Source organism: Oscarella lobularis, chromosome 7 (assembly GCF_947507565.1).
Source record: "Oscarella lobularis chromosome 7, ooOscLobu1.1, whole genome shotgun sequence".
Classification (NCBI taxonomy): domain Eukaryota; kingdom Metazoa; phylum Porifera; class Homoscleromorpha; order Homosclerophorida; family Oscarellidae; genus Oscarella; species Oscarella lobularis.
In genome coordinates, this window is record NC_089181.1 from 1824540 (window position 1) to 1846200 (window position 21661).

Sequence of the window (21661 nt, forward strand, 5' to 3'; positions counted from 1 at the left end):
CATGAGGGACGTTGACGTGTGTATTGTTCCTGGTTCCAGTACTGTACAGTGCGCGAACAGAGGAAAGAGAAGCGTAGTGTAGGGAAATTTCCGATAAAAAATCGTGCAGATAGTAGAAAAGGCACCTTTTAAGCCCTCGGCTATCGGGCGTAGAAACGTCCATTCAAATCAAATGAGACCACGCCGTTTCTTGTAGTCGCTCAAATTCAGAGATCGTCGCGAGGCGCTAGCCTCCTTCGGTGGAGCCGAAACGATTCTTGGTTTGCTCACTGAAGCGACAGCTGCAAGGAACAAGAATGTGCACTGAAATAAATGCCAAACGTGGCGAGAAGGACAAAGGATATCCAACACAAAACTACAACGTGTCACCAACACACATGCATCTAACGCAGACCTAAAGTGACCTTCCGTTTACCTTGAGCGGGCTCAGGAATAGCAACGTCAATGTTGATGTCAAAGTCGTGAGCAGCATAGAGATCAGATGACAATTTGCTCCCACTCTGCCCTACAGTTGGGTCCTCAACCGAGCTCCGCCGACTTTCAGAGCCCTTCGTCTCTTTCTCATCCGACGTTTCCTCCTGATACATCAATTTGAAGAGAGACTGACCGCACGACTACCTAAGCAACCTTATCATTTGCCGGTTCTTCTTTTTCCTCGCCTGCCAGTGACATAGCCAAGGCAGCTGATAAGCCGGATTCCTTTGTCTAAAGTCGTCAATCCACAATCTGCCAATCGTTCTAATTTATTCCTTGCCTTCGTTACAAGCGTCGGCGTGCATTTCCGCCTCGTGAACGGATCGCTGGCGGCTTTATTTGCCAAAGCCATTTCCTCAGCCAATGCTTTCTCGGCTTCTATTAGATTTTTCTGTCTGTTCCTCGCGTTGATGTAGCTGCAAGAGCAGAATTTTAAGTCTAGTCTAATCCCCCCGCAGTTGGCACGTCAAGAACCTGATAGCACTTATTCCCTGGCTTCTCTGTTTGTCAAGCTGTTCAGCGCGATCTTCCAACTCGGACAGTCTCGTCTTTATCTCTTCCACCTTGTCCATCAATCCCTCGCTCTCGGCTACTTCCTATGAGAAAGAAACCAATCACCAAAGACTTCGGTTTGCTAGAGTTTTCATACAAGATCTCTTATGAGTTTGCTTTTTTGCACAGCGTAATTGTAAGGATTTTTGGCAAATTTTCGCTTTGCCGCCACAATCTGCTCAATCTCCTCGTTCTCAAAATTGTGCACCTTGGCCTTTTCAATGTCCTTTTGCTTCTGTTTTACGTGGCACATCAGAGGCAAAGGCAAACGATTCTTTTCCATCTTGTTAGAATTAAACGGAACAATTTACAGAGCGATTCGTCATTCCACTTTTCTACGCTTACGTCTTGTTTCCATCTGGCAAATTCTGAGTCAGTGAAATCGCTGTTGGAAATGAACGCCATCCGAAATACTCTTTCCTGGACTCCGTGCCTTATAGAACAACAACAGGATTACAAAACAATTTCGCCGAGTTTTCTCCATCATTTTCTTACCGTAATTTCAAACCGAGATTAGTTCGGGTTTTTCCCAAAGTGTACACTTTGTGAGTCTCAATGACGTCCATCACCTCCGCAACCTAAAGCCCACTCAATTATTAAAATAATCAGACTTGACTTCTTCTCACTCTATAAACAGGCGTTCCTTCGTTCTGCCCAATTCCAATTCGAACGTAGCACCCAAGTATGGTATCCTTAAAAAACGGCATGTGCACCCAACTAAAAATGTATACCAACCTAGAAACAAAGACTCCAAAGAAAGATACCACTCACTATTCCAACTTGTGTCGCGACAGCCGAATCCGACCCAACTCCTCCTTCGTCTCAACAGGTCTCAAAAGAGACTTTTCCGGCGATCTTGAGAAAAAACACGAGACACGTGAACGCAGGAAATTCAAAAAGGCGACCAGTAGTCTAACTCACACTGAATATTCCTTCTGGTCACCTGTCGCGTTTCCTGCATCATTACTGCCCCACGTCCCTTCCTCCTCTTCCTCTTCCTCCTCTTCCTCCTCCTCCTCGTCAGAAAATATCTCGCTCATCTTCAACGGCATCTTTTCGCCACCTCGACCACCAGTCCCCTTACGCCTCTTATTCTTATCGGCCGTCCGCTTTGCCTTCAGCTCCTCCATAAGCTTCGACTTATGATCCTTGGTATTCGACTGCCGATCGCGAAGCGATCGCAACGACGCCTTCGTCGTCGCATCGCCCCGCTCGTTTCCATGACGACGACGCTGCCTCTCGGCCCGCTTCTTCTTGCGTCGCATCTCCTGCTCCGTTTCGAAGCGCTCGCGAAGACGCTGCCGATTCTCGAATCGCTTCAGCAATTCGGCCTCGCGCTCCGCTTCGGTCATCTCGGCCAATCGCTGTCGATCGTTCGCGTCGCCGACCATGCGGTCGTCGAGACCGTCGTCGTACGCCGTCGCGTCGATCGACGAATCGGAGAAAATTTCGCCTTCCTCGTCGTCGTCGTCGTCCTCCTCCTCCTCCTCATCGTCGTCGTCCAGATGCGTCTGAGTGTGATTCATTTCTTCGTCCTCTTCGTTCTCATCCTCGTCTTCTTCCTCATCGCTGTTCTCCGTCGACGACGACGACGATGACGACGATTTCGATGCTTTTCGCTTTTTTCCCGTGCTCGTTGTACCGTCGCCGCCGCCTCTTTTTCGCTTTCCTTTCGATTTGTTCGCGCGAGGACCGTTTACTGTCCACTACGCGACAGTTCGCCCCGTGTTCGGAATGGCCTTGCGATGTTGTTTTTACCTCGCCGTCGCTGTCTGATTCCGATGAGGCGCTGTCCGAGTCTCTTTTCGTCGATTTTGCGATCGTTCGGGCTCCTTGTGTCGAGGCGATGCTCAGGAACTCCTAGGAAGGAGACGTTACGCCGATGAAAAGTTGTGGCTTTGCTCATACTGAGTCTAGATCTGGAGAGTCTGAGTCGATCGGGTCGGCGGAGCCCGAGAATTTGGAGCTCTTTCCCCCTCGACTCATTTTCCCTATCCGGGCCGAAACAACCTACGTCATCTAACGCACTCGTGTAAGAAACAATGTCGCAAATGTGCGAGGATCGACTCGAATGCGATGAAAACGACCCTCCTGTAGCCACCATTAGATGCGAAGACTGCGGCAGCTACCAATGCGATGCCTGCTTTAGCAGAATTCACGACTTGGGCTCGGGACTTCGATCGCACAACCACCGACGTTTGAATCCCGAATTTCTGTCGTGCAACGGGTTCTGCAAGAAGGCCAACGTTGCTGAGAAATATTGTCGCGACTGCCGACTGCGACTGTGCGTTTCGTGCGACGAGAAATTGCACTCGAAAGGCAAAAGGGTTCATCACGAGCGAGGTGACGTCACACTGAGCACGAATAACGATTACGACGGCGAGAGCTCGCAAGGACGCATACAGCGACGACGACGAAAAAGCATCGACGACGATTTGGCCGAAGAACGCGACGACGACGACGTCGATTTGGCGTTCGAAACGATCGGCACCCTCGAATCGTACGGGGAATCCCCCGTCGATCCTCCCCCCGGCGATGACGACGACGACGATGCTCCGCCTCGCGAACACAGCATTGAGACGAGTTCGAATCTGGCGAGAGAGAGCTTTTTGGGGAATTCAGACGAAGCTGAGATTCGTCGTCCTGACTGCAATAGCTTTCTTCTTGTTGACGGAAAAGAAAAATTGATGGTATGAACGAAAAGAAATATATGTCGATATGAACTTGCCTGACTGACTATTATACGCTAAATGTAATATTATATGCGACCTCTCGCTCTCAAATGTTTCTCTTTTTTTGAAACATTTGGGGTGGACGAGTGGATACTGTAGTTCTAAAAAAATTCAGCGGAGATGCTTAATACGTGTACTCACCTTTTCATTTATTTTTTATTTTCTAGTTGAGAAGTGCCGAGGAATTTGCCGAACAATTGAAATGCAGCGAGACGGAGCCCGTCAAGGTTGTGTGCATTGTTGGAAATACGGGCGACGGAAAATCGCACACCTTGAATCACGCCTTTTTCAAAGGCGAATCCGTGTTCTCCACCTCGCCGCACCAGTCATCGTGCACGGTGGGCGTCTGGAGCGCTTATGATCCGGAATTGAAGGCGATCTTTCTCGATACGGAAGGCAAGTTGGGCGTGCGGGAAGACGCCGACATGCACACGCGTCTTCTCATGAAAATACTCGCCGTATCCGATGTCATCATCTATCGAACGAAAGCCGAACGCCTACACAGCGACATGTACAAATTCTTGCAGGACGCGTCGGAGAGTTATCAACGCTTCTTCGCCAGCCAACTGAAGGCGACAGCCTCCAAGCTCAATATCAAAGACCAGCCAAGTCTCGGTCCAGCTTTGGTCGTTTTTCACACAACGCAACACACGGATCCCCTTGGACAGTCTCCCGCCGGCGTATCGAAAAAAGGCGGCAGCGAGATTATGATGCGTTCGGCGTCTCGACGACAGGCGAAAGGAGCCGACGAAGCGCTGCGAAACGAGTTCGCCAAGGCGGGTGGCGAGCTGAGAGCCTATAGTTCAATTGGGTACGAAGGGTATAAGGTGGAGAAGAAGGACGCCGACCGCAGTCGTCATTCTTTTGAGGGATTGAACAAGAGAGTTAGGAGGCTCTTGCGCGATAAGGCGATTCGTTCCGCGAGGAATCCGCTCGTGATATTTAAGAGTCTTGAGGTTGGAGAAGCACTGGGAGAAAGTCTTGAATCAAACGTTGTTTTCTTTAGGAGTTGAATTCTAAGTTTAGTGGAAAGATTGAGAGAAACACTTGGGCCTTTCCTGATGAGTACTTCACATGTCAAATGAAATGCGAGTCTTGCGAGTACGTTTAGTTTATTGGAGAATTCAGCATTGACCCATTTCTTTCTTTAATCTGCAGAGCTCGCTGCGCTGAAACAATGAATCACCTGAAGGAAAACATTCCTCACAGGACGAATAAGAAGGCCTTGTGCTCATACAGGCACGAATTTGAAAACAAGATTTTTCTGTGCAGGGTAAAAACGACCTCAGAAGTTGTACAGCGACACAATTAGTCTGTTGTTGTATTTATAGCAATGCAACGACGCTGGTAGGCGAAGTGTCGTTGTTCCCAAGACGGGCAGTTTCAAGGACGCGCCATGGGTGGGTCTGGTCAAATTTGCTTGGTCAGGGTAAGCTTTCAGGTGAATCTTATGATGCCTTTCCCCCATCTTTTGGCATCTACGTAGATACGTGCTGGAGTGCAAGAATTGTGCCGTCATTTATCGCAGTCGACAGCAATGGTACGGCAACAAGACGCCCGAAGAAATGGGTGCCGTCGTGACGGAAATCCAGCACGTTTGGCCAGGAGTAAATAGTTATATGTCCTCTTGGCGGCATCAAAGTTACGATTCGTTTTGTTTAGGAACCTATTCAGAGTGCTTCAACAGAAAATGCCGCTCGGCTCGTTTTGGAAGGCGTTGCGTCGGCAGCGAATCGTATTGGCCAGGCCACGTTACCAACGACGAATGCCCTTTCCGACTGGGTACAAGACAAACTTGCCCCATCCTATTGGGTTCCAAACTCCCAACTCAAAGTAAGCGTTGTATTCTTGGCAATTTCTCTCCTCGCTTACACTTCTCTACTCAAGAAATGCCACAGTTGCGCCAAGAAGTTCACCACCGAGCAAAGCAAGCATCACTGCCGTAGCTGTGGCGAAGGCTTCTGTGACCCGTGCTCCATGAATCGAGCTGCTGTACCGTGGCGAGGCTGGGGCAGCGAGGAGGTGCGCGTTTGCGATTCGTGCTACGAAAAAATTCAGGAAGACGACAAAGATGCTGACGCTGACGATCAACCGAACGACGTTCTACCGCGTCGCATGACGGAAGCGGTCCGATCGGCGTATGGAGCCGTCGCTAACGCAATGCAATATCCCAAGAAGGGTTTGGTCGACTCGGCGAGACCTCAATATTGGGTTCCCGACGAGGACATCGTCGACTGTTTTCTCTGTCGTGAAATATTCGGCGGGAATATCAGTCGGCATCACTGTCGAGCTTGCGGACAGGGGGTGTGCGAAAAATGCTCGCCGCATCAACGTTCCGTGCCGTCTCGCGGCTGGGATCATCCGACCCGCGTTTGCGACCGGTGCAACGAAAGAAAAGACCCTTTGTAGACTTATTAAGCCATTCGTAGGAGGTTGGTGTTGTGACGTTCGTTTTCCTATGCTTTACCTTCAAATGAATATTGATCGATTCATTGATTGATTGATTGAGCGAATTGGTAGATATCAACAGGAGCTTCCTCACAGCGTCGTCAAATGGCTCTCGTTTGCGCAACAGATTACGAAGCGCACGCCAAACTTCATCTTTCCAAAAAGACGTGGGATTTCTACTCGGCTGGAGCACGGCCAAAGCAAACCCTACGAGAAAATTGCGCAGCATACGAGAGGTTCTAACCTGAGAGATGTGTCAAGGCACCTGCACCAATGAACCCATCTCTTCTAGACTGCGTCTTCGACCTCGTGTCCTCCGCGACGTGTCTCACGTCGACACAGAAGTAACAGTTCTAGGCCAAAGGATGGCATTTCCAATCGGCGTGTCGCCGACCGCCTACCACGGTCTCGCCCATCCCGATCGCGAGGTGGCGACGGCAAAAGGTCGGTTGCTCCCAAAATCACTCATCAGCACATCTTGATTTCTCTTTGATTTCTCGTGGGGGCCCAGCTGCATGCAGTCTCAAGACGTGCATGACGTTGAGTCTCTGCTCAAATGCGAGCATGGAAGACGTCGCCGCCGCCGCCCCCGACGGACTTCGCTGGCTCCAGCTCTACATTCTCAGCGATCGCGAACTGACGCGACGCATGGTTCGTCGAGCCGAGGCGGCCGGATTTCGGGCGCTCGCCGTCACCGTCGATCAACCGGTGATCGGAAAGCGCGGCGGCATGGACAACTTTCTTCCGCCTGGAATGGGATTGGGAAATTTTCCCTACGGCGACGACGTCTCTTCCACTGAGCAGATGCGCCGTCAGATCAGCTTGGTCGATGGTTCGTTGACTTGGAAGGATATCGATTGGCTCCGATCTGTCACTCGCTTGCCTGTCATCGTCAAAGGCATCTACACGGCAGAAGATGCAAGGGAAGCAGTGCGTCACGGTGTTGCCGCCGTTTGGGTTTCAAATCACGGAGCCAGGCAATTAGACGGCGTTCCTGCCACTGTAAAAAACCTCTTCTTTTTGGGGTCCCACCATCCATACCTTTTGTTTTCTTTAGATTGAAGTGTTGCCTGAAGTGGTTGCTGCTGTTGATGGAAAGGTCGAGGTTTTCGTTGACGGCGGTATTCGATATGGAACGGACGTGTTGAAAGCGCTGGCGCTGGGCGCTCGAGCGGTCTTTCTCGGAAGGCCTGTTCTCTGGGGATTGGCTCACAGTGTACGTACGCTCTTGTCTCTCTTCCTTCTATCTAAAAGTGAAAATTGAATATCTTGGGATTTAGGGAGAAGAAGGCGTCAGGAACGTATTGGAAATACTGAGAAACGAATTCAGATCGGCAATGGCTTTAGCTGGTAAAGATCGTCGCCATCACAACACTTTGGTTTGTTATGCTCTTCTGTTCTAAAGGTTGTTCGCGCATTTCCGACATTGAAAAGTCTCTGGTGGTTCATGAACGCCACTTTCGTCAAGCACATCTATAAGATAATTTTTTAGTACGATTGTTTTTAGCACATTACCTATTATAATGTTCGATGACGTCACGAAGAAGATTGATATTTCCGATGGCTCTGGTCAGCGTTGCCGACTACGAAGAGCAGGCGAAAGAACGCCTACCGAGTCTCTACTGGCGTTTCTTCTCCGAAGGCGCAATCGGTGGCAAAACGGTCAAATGGAATCGGCGTGCATTCGAGAGGTGCACGAAACCAGCGCGATTCCTTTCTGACTTGTTAGAACGTCGAGTCTTCCTCCAGACTTCGACTCCGCCCTCGAGTTCTGCATCGCGACGTGTCGAAAGTCGATACGCACACGACGATCCAAGGCGAACAGATCGCGTTTCCCGTGTGCGTCGCACCGACGGCGAGCCACTGTCTCGCCCATCCGGACGGCGAATTGGCGACGGCGCAAGGTACGGTGACACGACGAACCGCGCCCCCGCTCGACTCGATTCTTTTTCTGGGGCGCAGCCGCCGCCGAGCTCGGAACGTGCTTGGCGCTGAGCCACGTGGCCACTAAAAGCGTCGAAGACGTCGCGCGAGCCGGAGGAAGGGAAGGATTGCGCTGGCTTCAGCTCTACATCTTTCGCGATCGATCTGCGATCGTTCGACTCGTTCGCCGAGCCGAGGCGGTCGGCTATAAGGCGTTGGCCGTCACCGTCGATCATCCGGTGATCGGGAAGCGACGTACGCCTCTCAGTACTCTTCCCCCTCACTTGCACATGCCGAACGTATTCGACGAAGGCGCGGCACGACACGAGGAAATGTTTTGGCGTCTGCGCGGTATGATTGACGCGGCGCTGACGTGGGACGACATCGATTGGCTGCGATCTGTGACGACACTTCCGGTCGTCGTCAAGGGTATTCATACGGCCGAAGACGCTAGGGAGGCGGTGAAACGCGGCATCGCCGGCGTATGGATTTCCAATCACGGCGGTCGGCAATTGGATGGAGTCCCAGCAACGGTACACGTGCGCAGAGTGTCGGTCAGAAATATGAAAATCAATTTGTCTCTGCAGATTGATATTCTTCCCGAGGTAGTTCGAGCCGTAAATGGAAAAGCCGAGGTGTATCTTGACGGTGGCGTACGATACGGAACGGACGTATTCAAAGCAATTGCTCTCGGTGCCAGAGCCGTTTTCGTCGGTCGACCGGTGCTGTGGGGTCTGGCACACAGCGTGAGAGCCTGCTGAATCGCCGTGACAATAGTACTATCCTAGTTCTTTGCAGGGTAAAAACGGTGCAAGCCAAGTGCTCCAAATTCTACGGAACGAATTTGAAACAACAATGGCTTTAGCCGGTTCGTTTCAGATGTAGATATCGTTTTTTCTAATAACTGTTCATTTTCTCGTAAGGATGCTCAACAATAGCCGATATCAAGCCATCGTTGGTCGCCCACGAGAACGACTACCGACCCAAACTTTAATCTTGTGTCTGTACAAAGACAAAATATTCATTGTACCTCGTCGTTCCCCTGACCGCCGGCATCAAGCGAGTCCTGCTGTTGTTCCTCTTCTTCTCTCTCTTGCTGCCGTCTTTCTTCCTCTCTTTGCCGTCTCTCTTCCTCGGCGCGTTGAATTCGTCGTTGCCGTTCACGCTCTTCTTGCTGTTGCTGCTGGGCTTGTCGAATGAGGAGGACCAAACCGAGCAAGGTGCCCAAGATAGCCATCGCATAAAGGTCCCAGTCTTGGCCAAGAAATCCGTCGATTCCGGCCGTCTTGGCAAATTGAAGATACTAGATAGAAAACAAATTATTTTGATCCCTAATCGCTTTCCCCTCTCGCTTACGTCCGTCCAGTGATAAAAGAAGTATTTCACGTTCAGACCAGCCAGTGCCAAAGAAGTCGGAGTGACGGCTTCCCAGCTGGAACTTGCCGCCATGTCATAGTATCTCTTTGCTAGATGGAAGTCCTTGGAGCCAGAAAAGCGTACACTACGTCGCCTCGTTTCTTTTTTACTCTTCTCTCACCTGTTTCAATCCCAATCCGTGCTCGTGCATGTAGGCGAGATTGAACATAGCCTGAGCGTTGTGCAGTTGATCGCTCGCCAGTCGATAGTGCAAAGCAGCCGCTTCATAGTCCTGCTTTGTACCGTGACCATAGTAGTGATAATCACCTATCTTCAATCTAGCAATTGAATAGCCTACGAATAGAATATTTTCCCCCACTCAAGTCGTGATCACGCAAATCGCTGACCTTGAGAAGCAGCTCTATTCCAGTGCAGAAGAGCTCGACTATAGACCTCCTCTTTGGCAACAACTTCAGACCCGTCTATGTCATAAAGCAGAGGCGGTATTACTTTCTACCTAGCGTTCTTTCATTCCTCGCCCACCTTTGTCAAGAATGTACGCGGCATTACTCTGCGCCACCTCGTAGCCTAGCTCGCCCAACAGCAAATACATTAGCAGAGCCGTATCAGTGTTGCCCATTTTATAGTGATCGTGCGCTTCCATGAGCATTCTCGACCACGGACCACGCTCCGCTACGTTCTTGTACAACTAACCAAAGCTGTACTAGAGAAAGTCTTCAAGGACGTGCCTCTCCCTACCTCAACGGCAATGCTGCACGCTCGCACTGTGCCCGCCCCTTCAGCGTGCATTTGAGCGAGATTGTAAAACGCTACGAGGTTTCCTAAATAGAAAAGATTTCCTTATCGTTTACGAGACAGCCGAGGATACTAACCGCTTTGCGACGCCAGATTAAAATGTTTTAGAGCTCTTCGATAGTCTTTAGACACCCCTTGTCCACCTGACAGATCACGGTCAAAAACGTTTGTCTCGTTTTGACCCAACTTACTGTAGAAGAGTATGCCAAGTTGGACTTGAGCTTCTGGCCATCCCTGTTCAGCCGATTTCGCCAGATACTCCACAGCCAAACGAACATCCTAACGCCTCTTCGTACAGATCTTCAAAACGTCAAACGTGGGCACTTACTTGTTGAACGCCTCTGCCTTGCAAATACATTTGACCCAAGCCACAAAGACCAACGACGTTCCCCTGCCAAAGGAGAATAATGACGATGATGAATTATCGTTGCAACCTCCTTATCTGCGTGTGACTCTACCTCAGTTGCAGCCCTTCTGAAGTACTGAAAGGCTTTCTCGTCGTTCTGTTCTACATTAGGAGCTCCTTCAGAATGAAGCTAAAGGCAAGTCAATGATTGATTTACTGAAACAAAGAAAGCGACGTTTGGTCACCTTTCCCAAGAACGCGTAGGCCAATGCGTTTTGTGCCTCCTTAGCAACCAACTTGAAATAATGATAGGATAGCTACAGAATACAAAAGTTGAACCGTTGAGTGCTCGTTTTCATTCGTTGAAAAAATACTTCAAAATTCTGCTCCACGCCGTGCGAGCCTTCATAATACAGCTGTCCCAGGATAAGCTAAATACAGACTTTTCTTACGAACAGCCCGAGTAAACTATAGCCATTTGGTTTCCTACTGCTGCCTGAGTATCTCCCTTGCCGGCTAGAAATGCGTGGTACTGCAAAAGGTCTTCGTCGAACTGCTTTTCTTCAGTAAGCTTAGCAAGAGGCTAGTGTTATTTAGTGCCGAAGGAGGTGAACGTGAATAATGCTCAAGTCTCACCGAATCAGACTCATCTGACAGTCGATGACGCCGAATTACAGGACCCCCGTGCACCTTTAATTTTTTAGCCACTACAACTGATCATAAGAGCCTTCCTCCCCCCAGCCTGACTTATTTGAACCTGATTGCGCGACTTTGCGAAAGTAGAGAAGCGACGATTCGCATCCCTGAACAAGTGTTATGCCAGACCAGTAGCGATAACCCTAAAGAAAAGAGACGTTCTCGGTTTCCAAATTGAAAAAAGAGTAAGAGTTTTGCACACCATAATCATTTGACTAAAAGTATCTCCTCCAAGCGCGCTGAAAGTGTAATAGACTAAAGACTAGGTAACAAACGAGAAAAATAGAAATCAGATTGAAAATTTATTCGAAAACCTTGGATTGACTTGAGTTCACTCCAATTCCGGCTGCGTGCATAAATCCCAGCCCCTAGAGATAGCAAAAGACAGATGAACTCACGTTAATATAAAATGCTTTCGTTTACCATTTGTCCGACAGGTTCGCCTTCCCTCGCCAACTCTTCAAATATCTGTAAGGCCGCGGTGAAGTTGCGTTTCACGTGATCGCCAAACTAAAAAGCCGATGTAAATGCAGTGTTCCCAACCGACTGCGAAAACGATTACCAAATGGGCAAAGGCCATTTTGCCTCGTGCCGTGGCGTTTCCCAGCTTAGCGGCTCTTTTAAACAGATCAAAAGTCCTTTGAAAAAGCGCAACTTAATTGTGAAAAAAATTGCTGCTGAGAATTTAGGTGATTACTTTCTTGATTGGACTTTGGCGTCAAAGAGTTCTAAGGCTTCGGCGCACAATTTTTGCCCCTCTTCGAGTTCTTCGTCCGTCCAGTGCCGTCGAGGTACCAAATCTTCCTCCTCTCCTTCTTCTTTGTTGTTATCACCTTCCACAGGCATTGACGATGACGTTGCTGCAGGAACTAGAAAAAACAATAGAAATCATTATGAATGAATTGAAAGCATCACACCCTCGCTTTCAGATTGTGGCTTTTCCACATTCGTCGCAGGAGATGCTGTCGCTGCACGAACATATGAAACAAATGAAGAGGGAGTCTAGCAGCGCAACCTAGAGCGGTTCACCTTGAAAAGACTCGGATCGAAACGTATCTGATGTTGTAGAAGTCGTCTCATCATTTCCCTCTTTTTCAGATGAGGACGCTGCTGCACATAAACGTCGATGAAAGGAGCAACTGGCCCGACAAGAATCTTTTACTTGATTGCGACGACACATCTTCTGATGTAGACGCCTCGTCCAAGTCGCCTTTCTCTTCCTCGTTGTTGTCCTCGAAGTTTTCGCTTGTTGCATCTTCTTCTTCATCTTCTTCTTCTTCTTCTTCTTCTTGATCGATGATTTCCTCCTCGTCTCCTTCCGATTCTCCCTCGAGTTGACCTATTTCCTTTTCTATATCTTCTAGGCTTTCTTCTACGTGCCGATAAGCGTTCTGTTTACTATCGTCGTTCTTCGCTGTCGTTTCTACTGTAAAACGAGTCGAATGCTTTCGTTGATTCGCGCGAATGTTCTCGAAAGAGGTCTCACCGTCGCATAGCGCAACGCACACGCCAAAAAGGAGCAGGAATAGAGCCATCTCAAGACATGCGAAACAGTGTGACGTGGCAAAGCGCTTCGATATCCCGGACCCCCTAAGAATGTCCGCTTATTTACTGACCAAACAAATTTAGCAGCTTGCAAGAGAATTCACATACTACAGTAAGGCGTAAACTTTTCCTATGCACTACTTCCAGTAAACACGCAAACAAACAAGACAAAACAAGACTCACGACAAAACATAAACAGTTTCGTGCACATCAACAGGAAAGACAGGCTGAAAATCCACTTCTGTGCGAGAAACAATAACATGCAAACATTTGAATGTTTCAAATGCAGCTGCCTCAATCGATGAACTGGACGTAAGTTCCACTTTGCGATCAGCACTTAGGATAGGATTCTTCATAAATTCTCGCACAAAGGAAGATTCCACGAAACCGCTTACAGTCATCATTCTTTGTGGCAAAGAGCCACAGAACCATTGAATACGAGGTAAAACATCACGAGAGTGAAGGGGTTTTTTGGCACAGGTCTCTCCAAAACGCTCCACAATGCGATTGAACAGGACGTTACAAAAACGATGAGCAAACCCTGTTAGGGTATAATTTTGAAGGCTGCCAACGGGGGTTATAATGGATGTAACAAAGGCTTCGAACGGTAGTGACTCTAAGTAGATCAATTCTTCAGCGGGATCTACGTAGACGTATCCGGAGCGAGAGCTGTCGCCGTGTGACAGTGGAGTAGTGAAGGGACCCACATAAAGACGCCAGCCTTTACCGATAACCTCCAATGCTAAACGAGTAATGCCCGTTCTTCGATTGAATAGACGTCTGAGGTTTCGGCGATCATCTGGCGGCATCCTTGCAAAAGATGATTTCATTTCTCTCCGAAACTCCGCTCTCATTCTTTGCGCGATGACCGCAGTGCAGAACTCTGACACCTTACTCAAGTCCCGGGAACAGATTTCAACACGGCGACTTTCCTCGACGAGAAAGGCAAGGAGAGCTGGATTTTTGTCAGCGTGCACAGCAATCATTTTCAGGAGATCATTATCTACATCGGAGTATCTTCCTTTCACAGCTACGATAGCTTCACTGAACGCTGCGTCTGATACCTACACAAAACCCATACAGTAATATAGTCATTAACAGTGACTTTGTTACCTGTGCTGAAAGGTGCACACAGGGAGCCGATGTGACGATATTAATCCACGCTTGGGCCATGCAAGATCCCGTCATAATACAGTGGACGAATGGAGCGTGCGTATTTGCCGCGAAAGACTTGAACCCATTCCGAAAGGATGTGCCCAAGGACGGCAAGGAGTCATCAACATGGCCATCTCCCGTCACAAACCACGTCTCAACTTCATCGATCAAAAGAAAGACGTGGCGAGACAGTTCCCGTGAGAGGTATCTTTGTATTGAATGCAACTTCGCTATCAGCAGAGGCAACGCTGCGTCTCCACTGGGAATGTCTTTCAGCCTACTTGGAATCCTGACATACGGCTCAATTGCGTCAAGAAAGCTGCCGTGCAACACGCGGAAGAAATCGAAGGATGACTGGCATTTTTTGAAATCAAGTGACAGAATCAACGCCGGCTTTTCGCTGCCCTCGCCAAAGAAAGGGCTCGATCGAATAAGGGAAGGCACAACTTCGCGCAGCCAGCTAGTTTTGCCTGAATGAAACAGTAATTATTTTCTCATTAAATATCTTCAAATGCTTACCAGTTTTCGCCATGCCGTTAATAAACAAAGGTTCATTATTTTGATAAAATTCTGGTTTATATTCAGCTAGACGTGCTAGCCATTTCGTTGCTATGTCAAGTCCATGCCCTTCCTGAACATACGTGCATTGTGACTGATCAGACGCCTCCACGGTAATGCAAAAAATTCGTCTCTCCCCCTCTCTCCTTTCTATTTCAACCAGACGAGAATAACAATCGAGATTGCTCACGCCGACGCTTGCACGCTTTCCACTTGCACGAGTGCTAGAACATAGCATTAGCTAACAATGGCGCATCCATGGAAGAAGCGCATGATGCAGTACACACTCTATCATACAGAAGATGGGTACGCGTTGGACCAAAACAAAAGGTTACAGTATGAGTGCTTAATTAAACACAAATGAGAGATGAATTTGCGCTTTGGCTTATTCTAAATCTTATTCAATTTGTCCTACAACTGTAGTTTCTTGTCTAGCTAATGCGCGTTTAATGTCATCGCCTAAACTTTTATCTCGATAAAAGCGCTTTCAAAGGGTCTATAACATGGAAACTCGACAAGAAACGCGCATGTGGCAAGCACGTGTCCGAATTAGCTAGGGCTCGTCTAAAGTAACTTTGCTCCAGTAGACGCAAAAAACGATCAACCCAACACAAAGACAGAGGTAAAGTTAAGCCACGGCCGACTAAAATGCCGCGTGTGACCGCGATTGCGGTTTGGGGCCCCTGCGATCCTCGCCAAACATCCACCGTCACGTGACGGATTCGTTCCCAAAGTGACTTACTCGCTTTTCTCCGTCATATCTACTTGAACTTCGCTGCGGCTTGCCGTTAGACCTGAAACGCGTGCTGACGTGTAGGCTACTGCACGCGCTTCGATGATGTCCCGGACCCCGAGAACTTCGATGTTACTAATCGGACTTGTTTTGCTCTTTGCGACGCAGCTGCGCTCTGAGTCTGAGCAAGTTTGCACGTCGTCGTCGTGTTCGAAAGACGTCGACGACCTTCGCTATCTATACGACAAACTGACAGGCGCCGTTCAGCCCGATTTGCTTCCATTCGACGAGTGGAACTTCACGCTTCCCGGTCGTCTCCCTGTCTACTTTCCCATCGAAGCCGAAACAAAAAATTACGTTCGTCGAGTGCAAAACGTCGTCTTCTCGCCCGTTCGACCGACACCTTTCGAAACGACGTGCCGATTGGCCGCCGTTTCCGACGATGCCCTGGAGACCGTTCTCGACATCGATTCGTCGAGCGTTTGGAATGACGATTTTTTGAATTTTGCCTCGGGAAATCGTATTCGAATGGGTTCCAATCCACTGTCTCATCGATACGGCGGTCATCAGGTGGAATTGGGAGGAGTTAATTAATTATTAAATTAAAAATTCTCAATTTTAGTTTGGACATTGGGCAGGACAGTTAGGTGATGGTAGGGCTGTGCTGTTGGGAGAATACCAAAACAGGTTTACCTGTTTCATTAGACGATCATTTGCTGCTATTGCTTTGATCGTAGAAAAGGGGAACATTGGGAATTGAACTTGAAAGGGTCAGGCCCAACGCCGTATTCAAGGTAGGAACAACTCTAGCTAACGGTTTTTTTCATTCCAATTCAATCAAGGAGAGGCGATGGACGTGCTGTGTTGAGGTCATCTATTAGGGAATTTTTGGCCAGCGAAGCTATGTATTATTTGGGAATCCCAACAAGTCGAGCAGCTAGGTAAAGGAGAGGCTAAAGTTACGTGTACCTGGCATTATCAATTGAATAGCTTGGTCATTTGTGATGACGAAGTGATAAGAGCTGAACTTGATGACAGCCCTCCCAAGCTAGAAAAAAGTGAAATAAAAACAGCTACAGTACATGTATATGTAAAATGTTCCTTACTCTCCAGCTGCGACGGTCATCCGATTGGCGGAGTCTTGGTTCAGAATAGGTTCATTCCAGATTTTGGCGGAACAAGAAGAGTTTGCCTTGATAAGGCAAGGAACGTTCTAGAAAATATATGGCTAAACGTTATCGATGCCGTACATGCAGATCTCTTGCTGACTTCATTATTGAGCACCACTTTTCTGCTATTTCCCAGAATAGCAGTGATAAGTATTTGGTCAGTGAATGTGACCGAATCAATCACTTGACTATAAGCCAAACAAATTTAGGCGTTTTTTGAGAAAGTGGTAGAAAATGTAGCAGAAGTGACTGCCAAATGGATGGCGGTTGGATTTGCACATGGTAATGAGCATAGAGTCAGTCCCTTTTCCTGAGTCACCCTGAAGATTTTAGGCGTTTGGAACTCTGACAACACCAACATTCTTTCAATTACAATTGATTACGGCCCTTATGCATTTATGGACAGATATGATCCAGGTCTGTCATACTGTCAATCTACCTTAATTAATTAAGGCTTACCTGTCATTTTATTGTGAGCAGTTGTTTAAGCTTTGCGTTGCCTACTAGGATTTGTACCCAACACTTCTGATGATGAAGGCAGATACAGCTATGAAAATCAACCGCAAGTGGGATTGTTTAATCTTAATCAACTGCATGCAGCCTTGGCTTCCCTGATATCTGACGTCAAAAAGTAATGATGGGTCGTCCAAAAGTCGTAGAAGAAGTTGGAGGAGGATCTTTTGTTTTAGGTCTCAGCGGATTCTTAATAACTATTTTCAAATCTATGAACGCAAGTAAGAGAAATGACGGGACACATGTTTATGAGCCAAGTTGCCTATTATTACAGATATCGCTACCTTATGAATCAAAAGTTGGGATTCGAAGGAAGCGACGAAAAGGACGAGCAGCTTCACGAAAAACTGTTGGAAGTAAGAGCACAATATACAATAAATGCGCTCGCCTTTATCTCTATAATTTACCATTTGTAGATGATGCATGCAGTTGGTGCTGACTTCACAATGACATTTAGAGAGCTAAGCGAAATTGCACTAACGGATCTAGCAAAGGAAAACTTTCCCGAGGTAAGTACAGTACTCTTGCAAGGCAGTTGTGACTAATCGAGAAAAACCTCATAGGATTTTTGGTCTTTACCAAAAGTAGTGGAACTCGGTGACTGGTCAGAATGGCTCAAAAGTTACATAGCCAGATTACTTAGGCAAGAGCGCTATTACGATGTTTAGCTCTGTATGAAACCGTCTGTTCTTTTTTAGAGGGGGCTCCTATTCTGACACAGCACGACAAAAGCGGATGCAAGGCAAGAGACGCTAGGAAAACAATTGCCCCAAAATATCACAGACTTTTTTTTGATAGAAGTAAACCCCAGATACGTATTGCGAAACTACATGGCTCATAGGGCTATAACTCAAGCCAACAACGGACACTACTCCGAGGTTAGCGTTTTTGTCATAGTCTACACTGTGGCTGTCAACTGGACATGTTTTTTTTTCTCTAAAGATTGATTTTCTATTGTCTGTGCTAAAGAAACCGTTCGAACGACAGGAAGCCGCCGATGCGAGAGACTATGCTCGCCGCCCGCCATCGTGGGCAGCCAAACTTAAAGTCAGCTGCTCATCGTAGTAAACGATGAAACAGTAGTGTACTTTTTGGTCAATTTTAGAGAGACGCTACACGTATAGGAGTTTTTAGTCGATTTTGAACGAACCTAATCCGGGCTTGCTCTAATCCCGGATTAGTTGTCAGACAGCGACGAAAATGGTCGACGCGGCGGCCGACGAGTACAATGACATGAACTTACGCGCTCACCAGCTGACCGACGAGTCGTTGGACAGCACGCGTCGAACGCGTCGTCTCGCCGAAGAGGCGCTCACGACGGGCGTCGAAACGATGGTCGTTCTCGACGAACAGGGCGAACAATTGAATCGAATCGATCGCCGACTCGACGACGTGAACGAGGACCTGACGCACGCCGAGCGCAACATACGCGAAATGCAGAAATGCTGCGGCTTGTGCGTGTGCCCGTGCACGTCGGGAATCGTCATCGGGCAGCCGTCGAAGGCGAAAGGCGACTCGAGCATTGTCGTTACGACCGAACCGACGGCCGCCGGAATGACGAGCGCGCGCGGCGGCGGCGGACGGGCCGGCGGCGGTGAGGGCCCTTTCGTACAGCACGTTCTCAACGACGATCGCGAAGATGAGATGGACGAGAATTTGCAGTAAGTGGGCGGACGCGTGGTTTGAGGGGGCGTGGTTGTTTTCTAGTTGGGGTGTGGTAAGGCGTGGCTACAGTACTCGATTAGGGTCATTTGCTGGTGGGGCGTGGTTGTTTAATCGATTTTCTTTTCCTTTTAGTGCCATATCCGGTATCGTTGGGCAAATGAAGAATGTTGCCCTGGATATGGGCACGGAGCTGAGTCGGCAGAATGCTCAGATTGAAGATATTACAATTAAGACGGAATTCACTGATGAACGCACCTCTCGGGCCAATAAGGCCGTTCGGAACGAACTGAGAAAGTAGTAGTATCCTGTCCAAGATAGATGTACGAGTGACGAGGATTCTGTCTTCTTTGGTTTTGTATGGTTGAGTTACTTGAGTACACGTTATTGGAAGCTTCTTCTTACTTGTGCTGAACGTTTCTGCACACTCGACGGTTATAGGCAGCAAACATTTTGACAACTGCAATAAAAAGGCGCATCAAAAAAAAAAACGAGAAAGAAAATATTACCTCATAGCAAAACAGTCGCTCTTCTCTTTCAAGGATAGTGAAGGACTCCGGTTGCAAACGGTAGCATTTTGATGTCGTCAGCGTCAACAGTCTCACTGACCTCATCCGTTTGCCCAGTCGTTGTCTCGTCAACGTATACGAGAGACCCGCCTTTGGCCCCGGGTGCAGTGACTGTCATATTAGCGTTTCTCTTGTTCACTAGTAGCAACTTCTTTCCTTGGGTTTTAGCATCGATAAATCCCTGAGCATAAAGGTCAGTTGTGCCGTTCGGTTGCCTACCGCCGCCTTTTGAACATTCTGCTTGAACGACTAAGTGTTTCACTGTATGATAACAGGGATCACCAAATATAGGCGTAGTGGCTGGAACAGTGCATGAACTCTTCCCAACGCAGTACTTCTCGACGATTGTCGTAGAGTTAGCGGCATTGCACGAGCCCACGTCGTAATGCAAACACGAACCAGACGGAGTTCCATACGAAGCAAAGTCAATTTTCGAAATGATGGCGCCGGGAGTAGTACATTCCAACTGAAGAGTGTGCAAATTAAGTATTGATCCGCAGAAGGGATTGCTGCTATTCACAGCAGACGCGGACACGTTCGTTTCAACAAGTTTATCGCCCATTTGGAAATTGTGAATTAGCATATGTAGTACCCAGTAGCGAGCCGTGCCGCGCCCGGTCGTCCAATCGAGCAAGGCGACACTCGGATACTGAGGCTCGAGATTGAGCTTTGGCAAAGCCGGGTAGCCAACCAGTTGGCTCTCGCCGAGAACGTCGATTCCCTGAAGCGACAATTTCCCGAAAATGTACGCGTACATCGAGCCGGCCGCGTTCCAGTATATAGGTGGAAACATGGGCGCATCAGGACTGTTGTCATCCGGTAGAATGACGCCAATTTCATCAATTGTCGTACGCGTTTCAGGTGAAAGAGACTTACGAATTTCTTCTATACCGGCCACTTGGGTGAAAAATCCGTCAGCTTCAGTGAAGAAACCCTCGTACGAATTTGGGTCAGTGCGACTCGAAGAGTGGGCATAGAAATGATAGCTGATGAAGTCGAGCGGAATTCCTGGCTGATGATTTGATTTGTTGAGAAAGTAAGATATGAAGTCCGGTTTTCGACCGGCCAGGGCAAGGCCGACAAATGTGATCTTGTGATCGGGATCGGCCATCTTTCGTATGCCGGTCACCATTTCGTCGTAACGCGCCGTATACGACTCGGGGGTATTGTGATGCTCTGATTCCACTTCATTGAGACACTCCCAATAAGGAATAGTATACTCATGACCTGATTGGTGTTCTGTGCCGTACTCGTCTTTGAATCCGCCTTTGGTGTACCAGGAAACCTGACAACAAGACTTATCTGATGCTATCTAAGAACACAATCATAATGTACCAGCCTTCCGTAGTAGTCTCCAAGCTGTGTTCCAGTGGGATCCACGAGATCCGTTCCCTGTGTATAGGCAGGCCTCGCTTCGCGATCTAATTAACTTTGTGTAAACGAATACTGATAAAAAGTGAATGAGTGCTTGGTGACCTGGATTATCTGGATAAACAACCCGACTAGAAGTTTTATAAATCCAAGCCGGTATGGTGGAAAAATTGATGATGACCGAGTGATTTGCAGTGGCTTCCATGAAGTCTTCCATCATCGGATCAATAACTGAGAAATCCCAATAGGTGTGATTTTGAGAAATGTTGCAAGTCACCTGACCCACAGAAGATTCTCTCGTACGTACAGTATGCCCTTTATAAACTTCACTTACTTGAACAGCAAACGTTTTGGTCGTTCCGACGCACGGATCTCCAAACGTTTCTGTATTGACAGGAAACATACACGATTTCTTTCCCACGCACATCTTTTCGACAAAAGCGGTCGTATTGGCCGCATTGCACTTTCCCATAGTAAAATTACCGCACGTGCCCTGCGGAGTTCCATAGCTGGCGAAATGAACCTAGCCAGTACATGTCTACTCACATACTGCTCTCTAATATTCTGTCGCCTACCTTGTCTATAACACCAAGCGTGCATGACAATGATGCGTTCCATCCATCAGACTCTTCGAGTTGAAGTTGCGTGCACAGCCACGGACCGGAAGGTGGCTCCAGCTCGGCGACGACCAAACGGGGATAGGGTTTCCTTTTTGAATGGACAACGTATGATAATAAGAGTGGACAACTGATCCGTAGTACCAAGGAACGTAGCGAACATAGTCGGCTTCTAGTTGTTTCAGACTAGCAAATATCTGCTTCGAAACCGGGCTTTTTCGCTCGAGAAGGGGATTGACGACGACTTGAAGAGTGGGCGTCGTTTTGCTCGTCATTAGAACGGTATCCCAATGAACGCTGACCACTGCGGGGTTTGACGACACAGCGCAACCAAGCAAAAGCGCCAAGACTTGCAGAAAAGGCCCAAAGCGACTCATTTTCATGAAAGCACGTGATCAGTGCAAAGGGCTTCCCGGATAGGCGGCA

General features: G+C 48.2%; 8 protein-coding genes across 14 annotated transcripts; 5 read left to right on the forward strand and 3 right to left on the reverse strand.

The window, feature by feature from the left end:
* Nucleotides 1-2: 2 nt before the first annotated feature.
* Nucleotides 3-3060, reverse strand: LOC136188683 (RNA polymerase-associated protein RTF1 homolog). The gene is made up of 13 exons (XM_065976449.1): nucleotides 2935-3060; nucleotides 2785-2886; nucleotides 1948-2732; nucleotides 1798-1881; nucleotides 1653-1743; nucleotides 1522-1604; nucleotides 1372-1459; nucleotides 1124-1309; nucleotides 949-1070; nucleotides 755-890; nucleotides 628-705; nucleotides 416-578; nucleotides 3-281 (listed from the first exon to the last, which is right to left on the reverse strand). The coding sequence occupies exons 1-13, from the start codon at nucleotides 3010-3012 to the stop codon at nucleotides 169-171; spliced, it is 2109 nt and encodes a 702-aa protein (XP_065832521.1). The 5' UTR covers nucleotides 3013-3060; the 3' UTR covers nucleotides 3-168.
* On the forward strand, nucleotides 3051-6258 carry LOC136188677 (zinc finger FYVE domain-containing protein 1-like). The gene is made up of 8 exons (XM_065976436.1): nucleotides 3051-3716; nucleotides 3926-4714; nucleotides 4765-4859; nucleotides 4917-5031; nucleotides 5090-5187; nucleotides 5245-5365; nucleotides 5421-5591; nucleotides 5646-6258. Exons 1-8 carry the CDS (start codon nucleotides 3069-3071, stop codon nucleotides 6165-6167), a joined length of 2559 nt encoding a protein of 852 aa, XP_065832508.1. The 5' UTR covers nucleotides 3051-3068; the 3' UTR covers nucleotides 6168-6258.
* A 19-nt stretch (nucleotides 6259-6277) lies between these two features.
* LOC136188691 (2-Hydroxyacid oxidase 1-like) lies at nucleotides 6278-7769 on the forward strand. The gene is made up of 6 exons (XM_065976460.1): nucleotides 6278-6442; nucleotides 6499-6650; nucleotides 6718-7208; nucleotides 7264-7422; nucleotides 7487-7556; nucleotides 7612-7769. The coding sequence occupies exons 1-6, from the start codon at nucleotides 6312-6314 to the stop codon at nucleotides 7683-7685; spliced, it is 1077 nt and encodes a 358-aa protein (XP_065832532.1). The 5' UTR covers nucleotides 6278-6311; the 3' UTR covers nucleotides 7686-7769.
* On the forward strand, nucleotides 7700-9351 carry LOC136188690 (uncharacterized). The gene is made up of 6 exons (XM_065976459.1): nucleotides 7700-7897; nucleotides 7956-8110; nucleotides 8169-8662; nucleotides 8717-8875; nucleotides 8928-8997; nucleotides 9053-9351. The coding sequence occupies exons 1-6, from the start codon at nucleotides 7737-7739 to the stop codon at nucleotides 9121-9123; spliced, it is 1110 nt and encodes a 369-aa protein (XP_065832531.1). The 5' UTR covers nucleotides 7700-7736; the 3' UTR covers nucleotides 9124-9351.
* On the reverse strand, nucleotides 8888-12908 carry LOC136188678 (protein sel-1 homolog 1-like). Of its 4 annotated transcripts, none has more exons than XM_065976438.1 (24): nucleotides 12830-12908; nucleotides 12506-12766; nucleotides 12373-12453; nucleotides 12261-12311; nucleotides 12041-12212; nucleotides 11906-11981; nucleotides 11767-11853; nucleotides 11658-11711; nucleotides 11546-11605; nucleotides 11405-11486; nucleotides 11284-11354; nucleotides 11138-11230; nucleotides 11022-11078; nucleotides 10893-10964; nucleotides 10760-10837; nucleotides 10630-10692; nucleotides 10493-10580; nucleotides 10379-10444; nucleotides 10245-10327; nucleotides 10029-10194; nucleotides 9893-9967; nucleotides 9667-9839; nucleotides 9486-9608; nucleotides 8888-9432 (listed from the first exon to the last, which is right to left on the reverse strand). In XM_065976438.1, exons 1-24 carry the CDS (start codon nucleotides 12876-12878, stop codon nucleotides 9151-9153), a joined length of 2463 nt encoding a protein of 820 aa, XP_065832510.1. In that variant the 5' UTR covers nucleotides 12879-12908; the 3' UTR covers nucleotides 8888-9150. The 4 variants fall into 4 exon arrangements, with proteins under 4 accessions (XP_065832510.1, XP_065832511.1, XP_065832513.1 ...); XM_065976439.1 differs by having other exon boundaries at nucleotides 12373-12450; nucleotides 12506-12769; nucleotides 12830-12900; XM_065976441.1 differs by having other exon boundaries at nucleotides 11138-11218; nucleotides 12506-12769; nucleotides 12830-12900.
* Nucleotides 12909-15325: 2417 nt separating this feature from the next.
* LOC136188688 (protein adenylyltransferase SelO-like) lies at nucleotides 15326-18093 on the forward strand. The gene is made up of 17 exons (XM_065976457.1): nucleotides 15326-15904; nucleotides 15957-16021; nucleotides 16072-16128; nucleotides 16177-16275; nucleotides 16325-16392; nucleotides 16448-16535; nucleotides 16591-16660; nucleotides 16713-16785; nucleotides 16837-16920; nucleotides 17011-17134; nucleotides 17193-17237; nucleotides 17291-17372; nucleotides 17433-17525; nucleotides 17580-17659; nucleotides 17715-17758; nucleotides 17815-17894; nucleotides 17959-18093. The coding sequence occupies exons 1-17, from the start codon at nucleotides 15437-15439 to the stop codon at nucleotides 18079-18081; spliced, it is 1743 nt and encodes a 580-aa protein (XP_065832529.1). The 5' UTR covers nucleotides 15326-15436; the 3' UTR covers nucleotides 18082-18093.
* LOC136188682 (uncharacterized) lies at nucleotides 16220-21618 on the reverse strand. 4 transcript variants are annotated; one of them, XM_065976446.1, is made up of 12 exons: nucleotides 21380-21618; nucleotides 21194-21326; nucleotides 20953-21141; nucleotides 20724-20895; nucleotides 20583-20668; nucleotides 18260-20532; nucleotides 17424-17477; nucleotides 17301-17363; nucleotides 16963-17225; nucleotides 16604-16848; nucleotides 16441-16547; nucleotides 16220-16382 (listed from the first exon to the last, which is right to left on the reverse strand). In XM_065976446.1, the coding sequence occupies exons 1-6, from the start codon at nucleotides 21616-21618 to the stop codon at nucleotides 19216-19218; spliced, it is 2136 nt and encodes a 711-aa protein (XP_065832518.1). In that variant the 3' UTR covers nucleotides 16220-16382; nucleotides 16441-16547; nucleotides 16604-16848; nucleotides 16963-17225; nucleotides 17301-17363; nucleotides 17424-17477; nucleotides 18260-19215. The 4 variants fall into 4 exon arrangements, with proteins under 4 accessions (XP_065832518.1, XP_065832519.1, XP_065832520.1 ...); XM_065976447.1 differs by having other exon boundaries at nucleotides 17424-17501; XM_065976448.1 differs by having other exon boundaries at nucleotides 16604-16823; nucleotides 17424-20532.
* LOC136188697 (synaptosomal-associated protein 23-like) lies at nucleotides 18196-19087 on the forward strand. The gene is made up of 2 exons (XM_065976466.1): nucleotides 18196-18677; nucleotides 18814-19087. Exons 1-2 carry the CDS (start codon nucleotides 18217-18219, stop codon nucleotides 18977-18979), a joined length of 627 nt encoding a protein of 208 aa, XP_065832538.1. The 5' UTR covers nucleotides 18196-18216; the 3' UTR covers nucleotides 18980-19087.
* Nucleotides 21619-21661: the final 43 nt, after the last annotated feature.

Excerpts from the sequence above, each read along its gene's own strand:
- LOC136188677 (XM_065976436.1), top strand. The coding sequence starts at position 3,069 with ATGTCGCAAATGTGCGAGGATCGACTCGAATGCGATGAAAACGACCCT. Across the intron at positions 3,717-3,925 it reads ACGGAAAAGAAAAATTGATG|TTGAGAAGTGCCGAGGAATT; the intron begins GTATGAACGAAA and ends TTTATTTTCTAG. Across the intron at positions 4,715-4,764 it reads TGATATTTAAGAGTCTTGAG|GAGTTGAATTCTAAGTTTAG; the intron begins GTTGGAGAAGCA and ends TGTTTTCTTTAG.
- LOC136188682 (XM_065976446.1), bottom strand. The coding sequence starts at position 21,618 with ATGAAAATGAGTCGCTTTGGGCCTTTTCTGCAAGTCTTGGCGCTTTTG. Across the intron at positions 21,142-21,193 it reads CGCTTGGTGTTATAGACAAG|GTTCATTTCGCCAGCTATGG; the intron begins GTAGGCGACAGA and ends TGTACTGGCTAG. Across the intron at positions 20,669-20,723 it reads TGTTTATCCAGATAATCCAG|ATCGCGAAGCGAGGCCTGCC; the intron begins GTCACCAAGCAC and ends AAAGTTAATTAG.
- LOC136188678 (XM_065976437.1), bottom strand. The coding sequence starts at position 12,878 with ATGGCTCTATTCCTGCTCCTTTTTGGCGTGTGCGTTGCGCTATGCGAC. Across the intron at positions 12,312-12,372 it reads TCGATCCGAGTCTTTTCAAG|CGACAGCATCTCCTGCGACG; the intron begins GTGAACCGCTCT and ends ATGTTCGTGCAG. Across the intron at positions 9,609-9,666 it reads ACGGATTGGGATTGAAACAG|GACTTCCATCTAGCAAAGAG; the intron begins GTGAGAGAAGAG and ends TCTGGCTCCAAG.
- LOC136188690 (XM_065976459.1), top strand. The coding sequence starts at position 7,737 with ATGACGTCACGAAGAAGATTGATATTTCCGATGGCTCTGGTCAGCGTT. Across the intron at positions 8,663-8,716 it reads TGGATGGAGTCCCAGCAACG|ATTGATATTCTTCCCGAGGT; the intron begins GTACACGTGCGC and ends TTGTCTCTGCAG. Across the intron at positions 8,998-9,052 it reads AACAACAATGGCTTTAGCCG|GATGCTCAACAATAGCCGAT; the intron begins GTTCGTTTCAGA and ends TTTTCTCGTAAG.
- LOC136188697 (XM_065976466.1), top strand. The coding sequence starts at position 18,217 with ATGGTCGACGCGGCGGCCGACGAGTACAATGACATGAACTTACGCGCT. Across the intron at positions 18,678-18,813 it reads GAGATGGACGAGAATTTGCA|TGCCATATCCGGTATCGTTG; the intron begins GTAAGTGGGCGG and ends TTTTCCTTTTAG.
- LOC136188691 (XM_065976460.1), top strand. The coding sequence starts at position 6,312 with ATGGCTCTCGTTTGCGCAACAGATTACGAAGCGCACGCCAAACTTCAT. Across the intron at positions 6,651-6,717 it reads CGAGGTGGCGACGGCAAAAG|CTGCATGCAGTCTCAAGACG; the intron begins GTCGGTTGCTCC and ends GTGGGGGCCCAG. Across the intron at positions 7,423-7,486 it reads TCTGGGGATTGGCTCACAGT|GGAGAAGAAGGCGTCAGGAA; the intron begins GTACGTACGCTC and ends CTTGGGATTTAG.
- LOC136188683 (XM_065976449.1), bottom strand. The coding sequence starts at position 3,012 with ATGAGTCGAGGGGGAAAGAGCTCCAAATTCTCGGGCTCCGCCGACCCG. Across the intron at positions 2,887-2,934 it reads ACTCTCCAGATCTAGACTCA|GAGTTCCTGAGCATCGCCTC; the intron begins GTATGAGCAAAG and ends TCTCCTTCCTAG. Across the intron at positions 282-415 it reads TATTCCTGAGCCCGCTCAAG|CTGTCGCTTCAGTGAGCAAA; the intron begins GTAAACGGAAGG and ends TGTTCCTTGCAG.
- LOC136188688 (XM_065976457.1), top strand. The coding sequence starts at position 15,437 with ATGATGTCCCGGACCCCGAGAACTTCGATGTTACTAATCGGACTTGTT. Across the intron at positions 16,276-16,324 it reads CCAACAAGTCGAGCAGCTAG|CTTGGTCATTTGTGATGACG; the intron begins GTAAAGGAGAGG and ends TCAATTGAATAG. Across the intron at positions 16,786-16,836 it reads GGCGGTTGGATTTGCACATG|GCGTTTGGAACTCTGACAAC; the intron begins GTAATGAGCATA and ends TGAAGATTTTAG.